We start from the raw sequence: 19,836 nt of genomic DNA on the forward strand, positions 1-19,836 counted from the left end.
CAAAATTTTGTAAAGATATGTTGTTTCAAACTAAACGGAGAATACATTTTGAACAAAAATCATTAAGCTTAGATATGTAGATTGACAACCTCCAATTTTAGCAAAAGCTAGCAAAGCAAAGGAATATTCCCTTTAGAAATATGTGTACAAACATTTAATGACTTGTTGGCTCGTCTTCAAATAAGAACTATGTTTGTATGAAAAGTTGGAGCGAAGAGAAGCCCGAATAAGGGGAGGGGTCAAATATTTTCATACAAAAAATAACAATAAATATCGCTAACTTACTAAAGAAACAACAAATGGATGGCTCTTACTGTTACTCTAATAGATCTTCGTCTAAATATTCTACCGACTGCCCACCACCATCATTGTTCTGTAAACCACCATGGTTCCTAATAGCCGAGGAAATGGCCTCCCCTGCTACTCTGATGGCAGTGGCTAAGGTCTCTGCTGCCTGTGTTATTGTAGACCGGAATAATTCATGATTCCGGTCTAATGACCCTTGCAGTAATTCTGCTGGTTTGGGCCGCGAAGGTCTTTTCCGCTGTCGTCGTTGCGACGAGGTAATAAATGAGCGAGGAAGAGTACGTTCTGGCCTATGAGAACTCCGCAATTGGGCTGAAGATGATGGAGGTTGAACAGCAGCAGATGATGGCTGGACAGCAATTGGTGGCTGGACAGCACCTGGTGGGTGGTCAGCGACTGATGGCTGGATAGCAATTGGCAGCTGGGCAGCAACTGGTGGTTGTTCATCAACTGGTGCCGGTGTTGAAATTTCAACAGAACCAACCTAAAACAAAGTGACAAGTGCATAAATTTATACTTTATTTACTCGTATACTTAAAGAAGTAGAAAAACCTCGACATTTTTATTTCAAAGTTTAATGTCTCAAAAACATGGCTAAGAACCATCTCCGCGATCAAGACTTTCGATTAAAAAAAACCACACTCAAATCTGTTCATCCGTTTAGGAGCTATGATGGCGCAGACAGACACACACTTACACAGATACACATGTTTAATTTACCTTTGGCTGAATGTATCTCGTAGAAAATCCAAAAAGCCACTTAACAGTTTCTTTATAAGAAAAAATATGAAAATTATCCACTGGGACTTAATCGCGTACAAGTGAAACTGTAATTCAGTTTTCGCCCGCGTAACTGGCTATTACTAGCTGCGCCAGAGGCGCGCACCGTATCGTGCCAGAACGGATGGATGTATTTGGCGTATAGTGTTGGGAAGCCTAAGGTTCTGTAGGTGATGGGTGGATGGATGTCATTCTTTTGTTATAAAATGGGTGCTGACCCTTACTGAGTCTACCAAGAGGTGGAGGTTATTGCCATCATAATTGTATATCCTAAGATCCTAAGCTTTATTAACCATTTGAGGTGCTACAATCCAAGTTAAAATCAGGACCTACATCTTATTATTTAAAACAAGTGCGAGTCGGACTCGCGCACGAAGGGTTCCGCACCACAATGCAAAAAAAAAAAACAAAAAAAGCAAAAAAAAAAACGGTCACCCATCCAAGTACTGACCCCGCCCGACGTTGCTTAACTTTGGTCAAAAATCACGTTTGTTGTATGGGAGCCCCATTTAAATCTTTATTTTATTCTGTTTTTAGTATTTGTTGTTATAGCGGCAACAGAAATAGGTACATAATCTGTGAAAATTTCAACTGTCTACGGACGGACGGACGGACGGACGGACGGACGGACGGACGGACAGCGAAGTCTTAGTAATAGGGTCCCGTTTTACCCTTTGGGTACGGAACCCTAAAAAAAGGTGACTTACTAGTGGAGTCTCCAGATTGGTAAATCCATCCACTGCAGCTGTTCCTACGACCTCCAAAACCTTAAGTTCTGTGTCTGTCAGTGGGCGGACTAATGCAGGACCTCCACCAGTGCCCTCCGTTTGATCTCTGTATTTTCTGTACTTAGATTTGACCTTCTGTGTCCACTGCGACCAAATCTGCAATTATAAAGGAATTTTACGACATGTAATTTGAAATATGTAGAATGTTTTCTGTGCTTCTGGAAGTATATGAACTCAGGCAACCTTTTTATGTTAATAAATTATCCCCCATAAGCTCGCCTCTCCCCTCCATACAAACATAGTTTCATTCTCATTTTTAAGCAATAGGCAATAAGTATGCTAGATTTTTATGAAACTTTGTGTACAGTCTTAATCGAAAATATTGACGCGGAATTAGCGAATGTAATTAATTAAAAAGTATGCGATGGCCTTAATGGCAAGATCTTATGAGCACACAGATACATATTTTTAAATTTGATTTACCCCCTGATATTTATGTTTAGATTGTATAATAAAAAATATAGCAAATCAATCAATTGCATGTACAAAACTTCATTTCAGTCAAGAATTTTGTTTTATATAAAAATGAGGATATAGCTCTATGTTCATAAGGCAAGGTGAATTCAGCCAAGTTTCAAACTTCAAGAAAGTTCCAGCGTTACCAATATAAACCAACATTTCTTTTTCACTTCATTTAAATTACCCATCACATGATGCTTGTGTTTTGGGCTCTAGATGTTAATAGGCAAATAGTATAATTTAATATCTTCAAACACAAATTCAAAAGAATTTATTTTTTATTTGTTATTTATATTTAGGAGTACCAACAGCTGCAAAAACATGATATAGTCTTAGATAGTAAAACAAACTAAACTTTGCTTTGTTATTTACACTGGTTCTACCTCTAACCCTCTTGTGTGGGATCTTGAAGCATTAGAGAGATAATTCTCATCTGTTCATATTATTCAGAAGCCGATACAATTTATCACATGACCTTAAGACAACTGTCACATTTAATATTGCTCCCATGTAACATGTACTTGTGCCTAGGTGCACGCTAAAATCAAGCTTAAATTGAAAAACCATTGGCTGCTCGGCCTGTTTAGCCTAGTTGGTAGTGACACTGCTAATGAAGCTAGAGGTCCAAGATTCGAATCCCGGTAAGGGCATTTGTTTCTGTAGTGAGCAGAAACATTTGTTCCTGAGACTTGGTAGTTTTCTATGTATTTAAGTATATATCTATTAAATATATCATCACCTAGTACCCATAACACAAGCCTTATTGAGCTTACTTAGGGACAGGGACTAGATTGATTTGTGTAAAAAAATCCCCTAATATTTATTTATTTTATTTTGATTCCAACAGTACTTACACTCTGCCACTCCGCCACTGTCCTTCGACATCCGTGACTATTAAGAGTAACAGTTAGGGCCGCCTAAAATGCTGCCACTTTGGGGCTAGCCGTATTTCCTGAAAAGATACACATTTTACCCATACACAAATACATACAATAAAAAAAAAACTTCATGACACAGGTAGTTGATTATAACAAGGTCATTATCATTAACATTACAACTAAACCAATATAAGCCTAGTCAAATAGACCAGTGGGATTTGTACCAGGTGCAAAGGTGTCCATCACTACACAAGTAACATTTCCAATAATTTGATATACAGATTGGTCTTGCCTACTCCTACAAATTATAGTAAGTTGATCTTCCAAGGCTCTTACAACAGAATTTGCAGCTGTTTTCGTGGGTCTGATTATTTTAGCAGCTTCAGTTTCAGCGCAGTGGATGCGGTAAGGCGTTGTCGTTACGGTGCTGTGGCGATATTTGTACGGTACCTAAACTTCTCCATTCTCGAAAGTGGTAACCGGAGTTCTGCGTTGGCGTTACATTCAGGTCCCATGGAACACGAACGCAGAACGCCGGTAACGGCTCTAGAGTCGACGGCTAGAACGAACTCGAGACACAATTTGAGATGAAGAAAAGAGGAATTCATTTCTTCATCTCAAATTGTTTTCACCTTATGTCACATCATATTAGTAAATAAACATGCTTACCTCTTGCTAACATCAAGTTAGCATGGAGATGCTCTACGAGCACCTCCTGTTGCGTTTTATTGCTCCGCTTTTGCGACACCGACATTTTCCACGTTTTCCACAAACAAAACCAAACAAATTGGAATACAAACAAGTTTACAAACTTCTTCGTACTTGACAGCAGATTTTTTTAAATGTTGCCTATTAAAATTTGATTAATTATTTTTAATTACATAATTAAAAAGTAACGTTTTAGTGGTCTAAGGTGTGTACACTAGTGTTAAATATATGTAATGGAATAAAATTCATTAAATTATCATATTTCACCCAAAAGAAAATACGATTTTACAGTTTTTATACAGATATCATTCATTCATTCGTTCACTTATTTTTTTAAAGTGGCAACACACTCAATTCAACTTAGAAATTTTAGAATCCGTCTAAAATCTGGCTAAATTTAGTCAGCTTGACGTTCTGGAATAGCACTTGTTAAATCCGCCGTCTAAAATATGATTAAAACTTAGACATTTTAATTTTAGGCTATTTAGGCGATGTGCACGTAGAATCGCGTCCATTATAGGTAGATAAACAACTAAATTTTTTAACTAAACTAAAACCTAAATACTACCTAAATAAAATTAACCTAAAATTACAATCTTAAAATAAATTAAGCTAAACTTAAAATAAATGAATTAATATAAATTATAAAATTATAAATCCCCTTGAGGCATGGTGCCGTTAGGCGCTGGCAGCATTTCCCCGCTGTATCGCAATGCGTTGAGCGAGGAAGCTGCCAGATCTATGATCACCAGTAACTTTGGATTATATTAGTATCGGTGTAGTGAAACGTTATGTTTAACGTGGCAGCAAAGTTCATTAAATGAACAAGTCACACAAAGTAAATGAAGTCCAGGGATCGGATACCGGTATTTTTTGTATGGGAACGGAAACGGTATTTTTTCGTTCTTTGCTAATTACTTCATTTCTAATTGGGCAATCTAATAATACGAAGCCGTAACCTAAAAACACAACTGAGTCCTACATTTCGATTATAAAATAATTCGAAAAATATGGTTATTTCTAAGTTTTTGCAAAAAACCGGTTCCGATCCCTGGTTCATTTACTTTGTGTGACTTGAAACCCATTTTGTGAACAATTTGCTACTCTTGTGATTCTATATCGAAATCTTTCTCTTGCTCGGGTATCAATATTGGCACGAGGGGTAAAAATCAATTTTGCTCCCTTTTTAAATGATAACTTATTGTATTACAACACATTTTTTTTTTCATAATTTTTTTTATTTGTTTTTATTTCAAGTAGAAACACTGCCTACTAGGTATATAAATTATAAACTTAAATAAATGTCATACTTGTACTAAGAAAAAGTGAGGCCTCCAGTGTCCCAGGCTGGAATCGAACCGTCGTCCTATGCTATCGCGCGGCAGGTGCCTGTGCCATTCGGCCACCGGGCCACAGCGGCAAAGGTCGAATTTTTCCAAGGAATGCATTTCTTACTGAAGGCTTATGGCGCCCCCTAGCCATCTCCAAGGTAGAACAGACCCCGAATAATGGCTCAGACACCTGTCGCGATAATAGAGGACGCTGGTTCGATTCCAGCCTGAGGCACTGGAGGCCTTAGTCACTTTTTCTTAGTTGACATTTATTTCAGTTTAAAATTCAAATTTGTGTGCATATTTGAAGACATTGTCCTTTTACTTTTAAGCACGTACTTAGCCTTTGTCTTGTTATCTGTCTGTATTATCTAGGATGTTAGGTGATAAGATCGTCTGGTTGGGATAAATACAGTCTAGGTTCGTTGTTCGCTTAGACGCTAAATACCTACCTAATATACGTTAACCGGGATCTGTATTCTGTTTTTTTTTTATATCTTTTAAGGTCCACTTGCACCATCCCACAAACCCGGGGTTAAGCTATTAAACCGTTAACCAATTGTCAAATCGTACTGGTAACCATGGTAACTCCAGGTTTAATCGGTTAAACCCGGGTTAGTGAAATGGTGCAAGTGGGCCTAAGAGGGTTAACGTTTTTGTATTTTTTATTTATATTGAATTCTTACACGTTAGGTACATAATGCCATAAAAAAAATCACACTGAAATTCAGAATTTATTTACGATATCAATACTGTAGCTATGTGTACAGCTTTAACTAGAAATTTATTTATGGAATCTACAAAAGATTTATTAATATCAAGATCATTTACAGGTAACTGTACATTTAAAAAAACTAACTTAACTAAGCCACTTACACCGCAGCGGTGTACTACCTACATTTTTAGAGGTCCAGACAAAACTTTTCGCGGAGCTCTTACGAGATCACTAATCGGTTAAATGCGTTTTTCATAAAAATAAATTCATCTGTTTCGTGCGTTGTTTAACATTATCACATTTGGGTTAATGTTTTTTTGATGAACACAATCGACACGGTCCCGAAATGTCAACTTGACGGCGATTGGCTAATTGGATTAGGCTACGGCATTATTAATGTGACACGGGTTCAACGAGGGTTTGTTTTGTATTCAATGATCCCTTACCACGAGTTAGTGACAGTGTTAACAGAACACTGACATTATACGCTACGTCTATGTATACGGACGGCAAAGGAAGGACGACATTCTCTCGTGGCAGAACTGTTGGAAAAGATAAAAGTTCCAAATCTCTCCAGAGTAGCGCTAGAGTAGCTAAGAATGTCTTCTTTAAATTTTAATTTTTTTCTTCTTTTAATTACTGTTTTATATATTTTATTATTTTTTTCCTCTATGTGTTAATTTGCCTTTATTCCTTAGCATTAAGTTGATTATATTACTTTAGGTCCCCACTGAAAATCATCGCTGCGGCTTACCGTAGCATTACGCTGAGTGGGGGGGGTCCTTTTTTGTGGCTATAGGAACTCTGTGATGAAACAACGCGACCTAATTGTGTTAGGGGTTTTTAGAATTGTCTCGATGAGTATTAGTTGTCTGTCGTAAGAAAAGTACAGTCAGCGATAAAAGCTTGTGCCAAAAATGAAAATTTTGACAAAAACTTATTAACGTCATTTCTTCTATGTATTTTATGTAATTAACTGGTTTGGTTTCACGTAAATAAATGTATTTTCCTTCTTTCTTTCTTTTCTTATTGACGAAGTGATGTGCTGTCAATGATTTGATATTTTTGGTCAAATATTCTAAGTATTGTGGCGCCACCTATTTCCGGTTTTTTGACGGACACTTTTTGATACATGATGATTTTATTCCTTACCTCTCTCTACCTTCCTTAGGCCCACTTGCAACATTCCACTAACCCGGGGTTATTCGGTTAACCCTGGGGTTATCATGGTGAACAGTACAATTTGACACTGAGTTAACGGTTTAACCGCTTAACCCCGGGTTAGTGGGATGGTGCAAGTGGGCCTTAGTCTACGTAACTTACTTTGTATGGATCTCGCCCGCACTGACATATTAGTGCTATTATTGTAGTAAACTATAAATAGTATTTTATACAATCGTGATATAATGGAGAGCTTTTCAGTCGAGTACCGTGTTTAGGCAACGAAGCTTGCTGAGTTGCCTAAGTAAGGTATGAGATTGAAAAGCTTGATTATATCACTATTGTATACAATACTTTTTCTACGAGTCAACAAAAAAATACTTAAAACTAGTAGAAGAATCATATATGTAGGTAAAAAAACCAAAAGTATACAGCTAAGATGCGCGAGCAGCCGCGATACATTCATACTCTTACGCGACCCGGCCCCCGCGCCCCGCGCCCCCGGCCGGTTGGTCAACGACACCTTCTCGTAACTCACGAGGCCCTGGTACTTGCTCTGCGCTTTCGATTGGTCAATTTCATTATATGTATTAGAACAAATTAAATTATTTTCAGAAAATATTTTAATTTGTTTTTATTTCAAGTAGACACACTACTATAAATTATAAACTTTGAATAAATGTCATATACTAAGAAAAAGTGACCAAGGCCTCCAGTGCCCCAGGCTGGAATCGAACCAGCGTCCTCTGCTATCGCGGCAGGTGCCTGAACCATTCGGCCACCGGGCCACAGCGGCATAGGTCGAATTTTTCCAAGTATATGCACTTCTTACTGAAGGCTTATGGCGCCCCCTGGCCACCTCTAAGGTAGAACAGTATGGTTCGACCTTTCTAACTGCACCACCTGCATCTGCTGCTGCAGGCACCTGCCGCGATAGCAGAGGACGCTGGTTCGATTCCAGCCTGGGGCACTGGAGGCCTTGGTCACTTTTTCTTAGTACCTATATGACATTTATTCAAAATTTCATTATAGTTGACTAAACTGTATCGAAATGAATATTATAGTTGAGTTGGGGTCCCATAGTGAAAAAAGTATGCGATTTCACTTTGGTATACGAAGTCTTAATTCAAGCATTGCAGTCGACGAGTAGAAAAACTACTATTATAGAAATCCAAATGAAATCAACTTCCTTCGGTCATGTTTTAATTTATCGCTCGTTGTGAATTTCATACTTTTACTACTTAGTACTAATTATTTTACATGTTTTACTGTCCGTAATAGTTATTTACTAAAGAAGTGCGCAGTACCTATTCGCACGTGTATGTACAACGTTTTACAGTACACATGGCCCCTACATTTTTGACGTAGTTACGTAACGTGCTTATTATAGCACAGGATGTCGTAATGGAGCACCAGATATACTGTAAACTATTTTACGTCACCCTAGGCCCGTAAGTGGGTTTTTCTCCCCGCTACGCGAGAAGAAAATCTCACTTCCTGGCCAAGGCAAGACGTAAAACTTTATACAAACCACGGGCGGTAATTCGTAAAGCCCCAGATCGCATATTTATGGCCCTCACCTTCGGTTCGGGCCACAAACACCTGCGATATGGAGCATTTATGAATTCACCTCCCTAGGTATGTAATATTAAGGTGTAGGTATGAGCAGTTCGTTGTTTGTTTGTTTGTTTGTTTGTTTGTTTGTTTGTGTTTGTCAATTATTTTTTTACTTCTTCTCCTCGATCTATTTTAGGACCCCACAGAGATAACCCATTAGATAACGTGCTTTTCAGGCAAATAACTACTACCTACGCGTAAAACCCAAAATAGGAGAGAGGGTTTATCCTGCCCAGGTATATTGCGTATTTACTCTCAAATATCAGAGGGGATCGCAGGCACGTTTTAAACAGATTGAACTGTGTTTGATTGGAAACCGGAACGGTTCTCGAGAGCGAAAATAGCAAACGCTTAGACAGCTGTTTTAGTATGTGCTTGCACATGGTTCTCGTAACCCTAAACTGCCGGGAGACAGTGGTGCGTGCAAATGTAAACTGTGCAAAGGTGTCCCGCGTAATGACGTCATCAAAATGGCTGCCGCATCGTTGCGAAAAGTCAATAATTCTGACAGTTTTCGGCCTATTTTGGGCGCAACATTACTATAACCCTTTTGAATGATTCATGGTTAGTATCACTAGACTTATATCTACCGGGATATGAAATATCGGGACCGCGTCGAAATATCGAGCAGCTCAAAAACAAAACAAAAGTAATCACGGTTCATATCCCGGTCGATATAAGTCTAGTGCAACATTACTATTAGTAAAAGGTGATAATGGTTACCGAATCTGAACCGTAGGTATTCTTGTGTGAAAGCACAGAATAAATAATAGTACTAAGTACAGAAGACTCGCTCTGTAACAAAACGCGTTTGTCACGATCAGCACAGATATGGCCGCTAGGTGGCGACAGCGCCACGCGCGGCTTATGGCTTTCCCCAAAATTGGGGCGGAACGGATGTACTTTTAGCTATATGTAGCAAAGCGACGAAATCGCGGAGTGAGCCACGCCTGGTGAAAGTAACTATAGTAGGTAGTCAAATACTTTCGTTGTGAATCTTTTGGCAGGCATCACAATCATAAGTAATTGTAATTACATTTTAGCTCAACGATATCTGACTAGGAAATTAATTAAGTTTATTATAAAATTTATTCTCAGAAAGCGGGCAATCATATTTAATTATCTGGGTATTTAAATGGAATTTTCATCACGAGGTAGCGTTATTATTTTGCTTATCTAAAAATAAACTTTAAGGTACGTATCTCCTAGGTAACAAGAAGAAAATAACAGCTCATTTTAATCATTATCCTTTTCAGTTGCCCTTTGATCGCTACGCCTATCGTGTGCGGCGCGTCATTGTGAACCTTGTCGGAATGCACGAAGGTTGATATTGGACTGTAGCCAAGCGCGTCAGTTGACGTCTTTGGCGGTCATAGGCGTCTTGAATGTGTTCCTTACCTAAACCGCTGAAATTTTGAGGAAAGGCGGTGTTTCATTATAAATTCAGATTTTTATTTTGAATTCGATTTTTTTTCCTAGATTTTGACAATATTTGGTGAGAATAGTAGGTTAGCGTGGTATGGGCATAAGGAGGGATGAATGCCATATAGGCAAAATAATGTTAGGGATGAATGTTCATGGACGTAGAGCGGATGGAAGAACCGAAAAACGATGGGTGGATTGTGTGAAAGAGGATATTATGAGAAAAAGAAAGGAGTGAGTGCAGAGATGACGCAAGATAGATGAGAATGAAACAGAAAAACATGTGCCGACCCCACATAACGTGGGATAAGGGGCTGCCTTTATCCTGATAAAGAAGATTTGGTGAGAGTTCAATTTCTTTACAATGGCTCTTCCTCGCTTTATCCCGGCATTTTGCCACGGCTCATGGGAGCCTGGGGTCCGCTTGACAACTCATTCTCTCTAGTTTTTACGAAAGCGACTGCCATCTGACCTTCCAAGCCAGAGGGGAAACTAGGCCTTATTGGGATTAGTCCGGTTTCCTCACGGTGTTTTCCTTCGCCGAAAAGCAACTGGTAAATATCAAATGATATTTCGTACAAGTTACGAAAATGTATGGTATTTTTAAATAACGGAAAGCCACATAAGTAGATTTTATCCTGGACAAGTAATAAAAGATATTAAATTTATTTCATCCATTATTTCAAAACAAAAATGGCATTGCTAAAATCCTTCACAAAAATCATTTTGTCTAGCACTAATAAAACAAAAAGGCTTAAATGTCCTGCCCTTTGCCCTAACATAATTACTCCTTTGAAATAACAGTTCTAGCAGAAGCTTTTGAGATCACTTAAAATTTTTGTTGAAATTGGACGTATATATAAAAAGCAATCTGATAGAATCACAAAGACCCTTCACGGCCTTTTAGATATCTCTGGGACAATTGTCTCAATTATAGAACTTTTTCAACTTAGCAGCCTCGAACAAAGGTAGGTACTTTCGCTATGCCCTCGCTACGCACGTAAATCTGTTATATAGAATCTTTCGCTTGCATGGGACTCAAAATTTTAAGGATTAGTTTTGAAGTTTAAGGGTCCACTGAAAATCAGCGTATTTGCACTAAGTGCTCTGACACATGCTGAGTGGTATTTTCTTTGATACAACAAGTTACAAAACAATGTCATGTAGGTAAATATTTTATATCTGCTAGTTTTAAGATTGTTGTGTCAAATAAATTCATTTCATTTCATTTCATATCAAAATTAAGCCCTCGATGAAATGCCAAACTTTGTTGTACAAATAAATATTATTGTTTTTTTTTGCAATATTGGGATCACCCAGAATCATCTGGTTAATTATTTTACGTACCTACTTAAAGTACGACCAGAGATTAAAAGAATTTGCATAGGTTTTTTTATATCGAGAGGTATCTATTTATAAAAGTTTTTGGAATATACTTTTCTTAGTTGATGTTAATGAACTATATCTTACCAGGGAATAGATAAATAGGTATAGCCAATATAATACCTACTTGCCTACGCTTTCTACGTTAAGACTCTCAAACTTCTTATAAATCATCGGTAGATGTCACCTTATTTACATATTATAGAACTGTGGTGCTGTCTACCGATGATTTATATCTAATATCTATTAGAAGTTTGAGAGCCTTAACCTAGATGGCGTAGGTAAGTAGGTATTATATTGGCTAATTAATGTTTATTCTTACCTAGGTACTATAGTTTAGATTGGTTTAAACAGTAAAATATGCAGTACCGCTATTGTAAATATCATTTCATAGCGTGACGTGACGTATGTGTTTGCGTCAAGTGTGATTTTAAGGGTTTGCACGATGGATCCGAAATGTGTGCGAGAAACGCGGATCCGGATCCAGATCCGGATAATTTCATACATTCCGGATCCGGATTGCAAACCCTACATTTTGTATGGGCGATTTAAGTATGAAGAGGTAACAGTAGACACACTTTCGCATTTATAATATTTGGATAAAGACGAGACGACTGGTCTGGCCTAGTGGGTAGTGACCACGGAAGAATAAAAGAGCGCGCAGTGACCCTGCCTGTGAAGCCGCGGTCCTGGGTTCGAATCCCAGTAAGGGCATTTATTTGTGTGATGAGCACAGATATTTGTTCCTGAGTCTTGGTTGTTTTCTATGCATTTATGTATTTGTATATTATATATATCGTTGTCAGAGTACCAACAACACAAGCTTACTGTGGGACTTAATCAATCTGTGTAAGAATGTCCTATAATATTTATTTATTATTTATTTATTAAAGACTAAAAAAGCGTGTAAGATGAAGTAACATTTAGTATCCCAAACATAAACTACACAATTATCTCATCTCCAATGAAACGTTAAGTACCATTTTTATTTTCCAATATATCCGAATCCCTGATCCCCAATCAAATACCTAACTCAATCTAATCTAAGTAGAAACAGGTATCCTTAGGGAAATTTAGTACTTCACGCCAATCTGACGCTCTATTCCACATAATTAATGACATACAGGCGCCAATGTGGCTAATTCCGTCATAGGGACTATTCCGTCTACTAGCGTTTTTCTCGAACAACGAACAAAATTGATAATTTCACCGACATAGCAGCGATTGCTTTTAGTTTCAGCATTCAAAAGCAGATGGTTTTCTTTCCTACGATTGAAAAGCAAAAAAATATTACGCTCGTGGACGGAATACCCCTGTTCCGTCGAGGAACAGATTAGTATTAATTAATTTCTATGCATATTTAGATAGGTATTTTTTCTTACATACAAAGCAACACAATTAGGATAGAATATATTTTCATGTATGTTAGCGAGATGTTTTTGAGTTGGCAACTACATTTATCTCAAAGCCCTTACTTCCGGCGCGACCTATGACCGCGCCACCTAGCGAAGATAAAAAAAACTTCTCCTGCCGTTGAATCGAAATGGCTGCGATCGCTCCGCGCTCCGGTTACAATAATTCATATCTCGAGTTCTGTCGCTGCAATTTAAGTGAAAATCAACCAGAAAGTACTCAGTGACCCAGTGCCCCTCATGGATATATGCAGTTGTCGATAAAAGCAGAGGATTTCCAAATCACCATACATAGACCACCACGCGGTCCGCCAAGGCGCTTCTGGATTTATGTAAGTTTGACCTCTCAATATATATCGCCGCTACATAGTTTTTTGATCCGTTCGATCCGGATCTTTCTTTCTCTGGTTGTGTTGCTTTTGTAATTTGCGGTATTTCGTACCCAGTTTTTCATTTAGACACGTTTGTAGTTCAATTTAGTATTGTCATTTCCGCCATCTTTGTCTCGCAAAATGGTCCCAAACCCTACAGACGGCAATGCTCAAGCCGACACATCGTGTATTACACAAGACATATTCGAACGAGATCTAATTCTCGACGAATTAAAGAGAACATTACAGTTCGCAGCGACAAATACAGATCAATTCCGTTCACGAACAACAGATTTAACAGTGCATCAGCGAAAGTTTACTAAGATTCAAACTAAAATCGAAAAAGCGTTAATTAAATTGCAAAGCTTCAACAAAGAAGCCAATATTAAGATTCGTAACGATTTTAACGACTTGTATTACGCGATAGTTACACATCTAAATAATCTAAAGGAGGTAGACGTAGAAAGGCGTCGCGCGAGCCGCGTACTTACCCCCAACGATACGCTTAGCAACGATCGTCGAAATTTACCCAAATTATCGCTTCCCGAATATCACGGTGAACCGACTGGTTGGCCTGCCTTTTTCGATTTATTTCAATCGCTGGTACACAATAACAATGCCTACACGGATGCGGAGAAGTTTAGGTATTTGCTCCTTTCCGTTAAAAACGAGCCACATAATTTAATTAAATCAATTCCCATAACGGAAAGTAATTATGCAATTGCGCTCGATATTCTAAAGTCTCGTTATGACAATAAACGCATTATCGCATCACAACATCTGGATAAGTTGTTCGATATAGATATTTGTTCCGCGCGATCAGCTGTTGCTATGAGAAATTTACTAAATGTTTATCACGAAAACATAAAGGCTCTGGAAGTAATGGACTTTCCGGTTAAGGAATGGGACTTCGTTCTGTTAAATTTATTGTTACGTAAGATTCCCGTTAATACCCGAAAAGAATATGAACGTTCCTTAACCAACCCGGGCGAAATACCTAAAGTTCAAGGCCTAATTGCTTTCCTCGAACGCGAACTTTCCGCGGAACAGATGATTTCAGTTTCCAATACACAGTCCACTCGAAACAATTCCTTAAGTAGTAAAAATAACCCAAATTTAAATTCAAATCAAATAACACCCAAGCGTGTTTTTGCAACAAGTACGGCGTCAGCCCAAAGTCGACCTTACAACGATACAAATAAGGTTCGATCTTGCTTGAAGTGTAAAGGAATGCACTCACTTAATAAATGTTTGGAGTTTCTAGACTTATCAATCCAAGATAGATTTGCATTTGTTCAAACAAATAATGTATGTTACAATTGTTTATGCCCCGGGCACGACTTAAGGAATTGTAAATCAAGTTTTAAGTGTCGTAAGTGCAATAAAAGACACCATACGTTAATTCATTTAGAATCAAACATTCCGCGACCGGCTATCAATGAAGCTGCGGAATCAGTTGCCGTCTCGCTCGCTCTTACGGAGCAGCCCGGCCCTAGCAGCCCGTCTGCAGTTCACGGCGTAAACGAACAGAGTTTAGGTAATGTAGGTAAACGGCCTAGCACGGTTCTATTGTCAACAGCGTTGGTTGACCTTTATTACGAAGGCAATAAAATTGCTACTATTCGCTGTATGATAGATGGGGGTTCACAAGCAGCTCTAATTACAGAATCGTGTATGCAACGACTTAATTTACCGCGACATCACGATAGCGAGCCTTTGGTCGGTGTCGGCGACTTGCCGCTGGAACCTAGGGGTACCTTCGTGTGCTCAATTTCGCCTAAGGGCAAACAAAGTCCGATTATTCCGTTAGAGGCTTCTATTCTGGCGAAGTTAACCCGCCAAATGCCTAGTGTACCACTAGCACCTCTCGCTGATTGGCCTCATTTGCAGGGCCTCGCTTTGGCCGACCCTGAATTTCATAAACCTCAGCCGGTTGATATGATACTAGGCGAGGATATCTTCATGGATATTGTTCGCGATGGCATTGTCAGGGGTAAACCTGGAACGCCCACCGCAATTAATAGTGTGTTTGGTTATTTGCTAGGAGGTAAAGTGAACTTTACTTCCAATGTTTCGACTCCACGCCATACTTGTTTTACGTCGTTCGACAACGACAATCTTCAGAAGTTTTGGGAGCTGGAGTCAGTACCAGAGTTGCGGAGTTACACTCCCGAAGAAAAGCTATGCGAATCCTTTTTTCAAAAGACGCATAAGCGCGACGACACAGGGCGATACGTAGTCGCTCTGCCATTCAAGCCCGACGCACCGCCGCTCGGCGAGTCTCGGCAAATTTCTCTAGCACGATTCCATAAATTGGAATACCGTCTAGAACGTAACCCCCAGTTGAAGGCGGATTATCACGCGTGCCTCCAGGAGTACGTGGATCTCAACCACATGGAGCTCGCGGACGATAACCCCCCCACTGGCGCGAGTTATTACCTACCCCACCATTCTGTGTCAAAAATTTCCGAAACTACACGCACACGCGTAGTATATGATGCTGGGTGTCGCACGACAAGTGGACACTCCTTGAACGACACCTTGTTGACGGGTCCTAAGTTACACTTAGACATCGTTGACGTTCTTCTAAAGTTCAGAGTGCATAACATTGCATTTTGTTCCGACATCAAACAGATGTATCGCAATATTCTTGTGCGTGAAAGTGATAGGGACTTTCAGCGCATCCTTTGGCGTCAATCGCCCGAGGAGCCTCTGCGCGACTATAGGCTTCGTACCGTTACATTCGGTGTAAGTAGTTCCCCCTATCTCGCATTACGCACAATCAAACAGCTAGCTCATGATGAAGCTGAGCGTTTCCCACTCGCCTCACCAGTCTTACTAAATGACGTCTTTGTCGACGATGTGGTGACCGGTGCAGATACCATAGCCGAGGCCCTCGCTCTGCAGCAGGAGCTGATAGGTATTTGTGCCACGGCCGGGTTCGAATTACGTAAATGGCAAAGTAACTCGCCCGCTATTCTCGCTGGTACGCGATCCCCAGATTCTCATGGTGAGCGGCGCGATAATGTTCATTTTGCCGAAATGGAAAATGACAAAGGGGTCAAAGTCCTTGGACTTCAATGGAATCCGGGATCAGACTCATTTAGTTTCAAAGTACAAAGTACTTCTAAGGCCTGTACGAAGCGGGCAATTCTCTCGGAAATTGCAAAAATTTACGACCCACTCGGGTTATTATCTCCGGTAACATTGTTTGCCAAACATCTAATTCAATTGCTATGGTTAGCAAAGGTTCCCTGGGACGCCGAAGCCCCTATCGATATAGTTAACTCATGGACGAGTTTTGTTGGCGAGCTCCCGCTCTTATCTCAAATTTCATTTCCTCGTCATATTTTTAATATTGACGACTTCGATTCAATCGAAATTCACGGATTTGCAGACGCAAGCCAAATTGCATATGCCGCATGTGTTTATATACGTCTTACGGACAATACCGGTAAGGTTCAAACTTATTTAGTCATAGCTCGAACCCGCGTAGCACCTCTTCGGATTTGCCTTACTATCCCGAAAATGGAATTAATGGGATGCGTGATCCTCTCAAAATTGATAGAACGAGTAATGCCTATTTACGGTGATCGCATTCGCCCCGATCAAGTGTACGCGTGGTCAGATAGTTCCGTCGCGCTCGCGTGGCTTAAGTCACCCCCGCACGAATGGAAAACGTTTGTCTCTAACCGCACCAGTGAGATTTTGTCCCGTGTCCCGGCGAGCTGCTGGCGTCACGTCCCGTCAGCTGACAACAGCGCTGACCCGGCGTCGCGCGGTCTGCTGCCCGCCGCGCTCGTACAAAATGACTTGTGGCTCCATGGTCCTACATGGCTCCAACAAAGTCACGACTCCTGGCCTATACAAAAACCGGTAGTAAACACAACTGAGGAAAAACGCAATAAAAATGAATCGACAAATGTTAATTGTGCATGTGTGTCCACACTACCTACTTCCCCGGACGATGATACTCTTATTACGCGATTTTCGTCGCTAGGTAAATTAGTTCGCGTCACGGCATTGATATTTCGTTTCTATAATAAATGTAGAAAACATAAACAAACGCTCCCGGAGTACATCACCGTACCAGAGTACCACTTTGCATTAAAGCGACTCATATTGATTACGCAACAACAAGTGTTCGACGACGACTTTAAAAATATTTCGTCAAGTAAATCCCCTTCCTTACGTTTGCGGCGTCTCGCGCCTATTATAGATAGTGAGGGATTATTACGCGTCGGCGGACGTATTCATAAATCATTTTTACCTTATGAGTCAAAACATCAAGTAATTTTACCTAAACGACATCCTCTTACAAATCTTATCATTGACGATGTTCATATACACGAATTGCATGCCGGTCCGCAGTGCGTGCAAAACTCGCTCTTACAGCGATATTGGATCATTTCGGGTCGCGATATTGTGCGTCTGCGCGTGCATCGGTGTATTCCATGTTTCCGCGCACGACCTACTCGCGTGCAACCTCGCATGGGCATGCTTCCCTCGGTTCGCTTGCGCCCCGCGCGCGTATTTAGTAAAACTTCGTGCGATTTTTGTGGGCCATTCTACGTTCGCGCTAATAAAGTTCGTAATGCAAAAATAATAAAATGTTATGTTGCGGTTTTTGTATGTATGAGTGTTAAAGCTGTACATCTTGAGTTAGTTTCCGAACTTTCTACGGAAGGTTTTTTAGCCGCGTTGCGTCGTTTCACGTCCCGCCGAGGATATTGTACAGACATATATACCGATTGCGGACGTAACTTTGTCGGTTGTAATAATTACCTTAAAGAATTATACGCGTTCTTACGTAACGATTCGGTCATGAGCGCTCTCAACCAACAAACCTTAGAACAAGGATTAACTTGGCATTTTCAGCCACCGTATGCTAGCCATTTCGGTGGACTATTCGAAGCGGCTGTTAAGAGTTTCAAAACCCATTTATACCGCGTAATTGGTACACAAACGCAAACATATGATTCTATGCACACGCTGACCTGTCAAATTGAAGCGGTACTGAACAGTCGGCCGCTGTGCGTGCTAAGTTCGGACTCTTCTGATCTGTTGCCCCTTACGCCGGCTCATTTCTTAATCGGAGAGCCCTTAACGGCCCTACCGGACGTTTCCTTGATTGACGAAAACCCTAGTCGTCTTACGCGTTGGCGCTGGGTACAGCAAGCTGTCCAGCATTTCTGGCGTCGATGGAGTCGCGAATATCTCCATCAACTGCAACAGAGTACAAAGTGGCTTCAAGATCGCGGTCCCGCCATCCGTGAAGGCACTGTTGTTGTAGTTTGCGATGACCACTTGCCGCCGTTACAGTGGAAACTCGCACGCGTTCATGCTGTCCATCCGGGCACTGATCAAGTTATTCGCGTCGTAACTTTAAAAAGTGGGAACACGTTGTTCAAACGACCCGTAGTTAAGGTCTGTCCTTTACCTTTAGAATAATTCCTACTATCGTTACGACTCTTAATGTTAGCATTTAAGTTAGGTATAGGTTTCTTATCTTTCTAAACTTTCGTAACGTTACTTTTAAAAGTCACTACGTGCTTTTAAGGTGAGCGGCATGTTCCGTCGAGGAACAGATTAGTATTAATTAATTTCTATGCATATTTAGATAGGTATTTTTTCTTACATACAAAGCAACACAATTAGGATAGAATATATTTTCATGTATGTTAGCGAGATGTTTTTGAGTTGGCAACTACATTTATCTCAAAGCCCTTACTTCCGGCGCGACCTATGACCGCGCCACCTAGCGAAGATAAAAAAAACTTCTCCTGCCGTTGAATCGAAATGGCTGCGATCGCTCCGCGCTCCGGTTAAAATAATTCATATCTCGAGTTCTGTCGCTGCAATTTAAGTGAAAATCAACCAGAAAGTACTCAGTGACCCAGTGCCCCTCATGGATATATGCAGTTGTCGATAAAAGCAGAGGATTTCCAAATCACCATACATAGACCACCACGCGGTCCGCCAAGGCGCTTCTGGATTTATGTAAGTTTGACCTCTCAATATATATCGCCGCTACAACCCCCTATGACGGAATTAGCCACATTGACCTTATAGGCTGCATCTGCATTGACATCAAACCGATATCAGAATGATATTGGAATCATATCAGTTAGCTGTCATTTGCGCGGGCGTCTCGCTCGCACGAATACTTGTGCGGACAAGTCTGAGCGAAATTATAAAATTTCAGGAGAATTGGTTAAGAAAAGCAGAGAGGAGAACATTGAGACATACGAAAGCATTTTTGTCCGAGCTGAAACGTAAACTTTCGCTAACGCTCGGTTCAAACGGCCATCTATGAAAACATCGTATGTGTTAAATAAATAATAATAATATTTAATAAAAAAATATAGGACATTCTTACATTTTATTGTATGGAAGCCCCACTTAAATATTTTACAGCTTGGTGACAGACAGACAGACGGACGGACGGACAGACGGACAGCGGAGTCTTAATAATAGGGTCCCGTTTTTACCCATTGGGTACGGA

The 19,836-nt window shown here is 40.1% G+C and overlaps 2 protein-coding genes across 2 annotated transcripts in view; one reads left to right on the top strand and one right to left on the bottom strand.

Annotated features, from left to right (window-relative positions):
* Positions 1-19,836, top strand: part of LOC134648615 (somatostatin receptor type 2) — a 358,966-nt gene that overhangs the window by 325,696 nt on the left and 13,434 nt on the right. The window lies entirely within an intron of this gene.
* On the bottom strand, positions 311-2,656 carry LOC134649110 (uncharacterized). Its single transcript, XM_063503826.1, has 3 exons — positions 2,639-2,656; positions 1,794-1,970; positions 311-790 (listed from the first exon to the last, which is right to left on the bottom strand). Exons 1-3 carry the CDS (start codon positions 2,654-2,656, stop codon positions 317-319), a joined length of 669 nt encoding a protein of 222 aa, XP_063359896.1. The 3' UTR covers positions 311-316.

This window comes from Cydia amplana, chromosome 6 (assembly GCF_948474715.1).
Source record: "Cydia amplana chromosome 6, ilCydAmpl1.1, whole genome shotgun sequence".
NCBI classification, from domain to species: domain Eukaryota; kingdom Metazoa; phylum Arthropoda; class Insecta; order Lepidoptera; family Tortricidae; genus Cydia; species Cydia amplana.

Coding starts and splice junctions, on each gene's coding strand:
- LOC134649110 (XM_063503826.1), bottom strand. Junction 791..1,793: donor CCAATCTGGAGACTCCACTA/GTAAGTCACCTT, acceptor ACTTTGTTTTAG/GTTGGTTCTGTTGAAATTTC.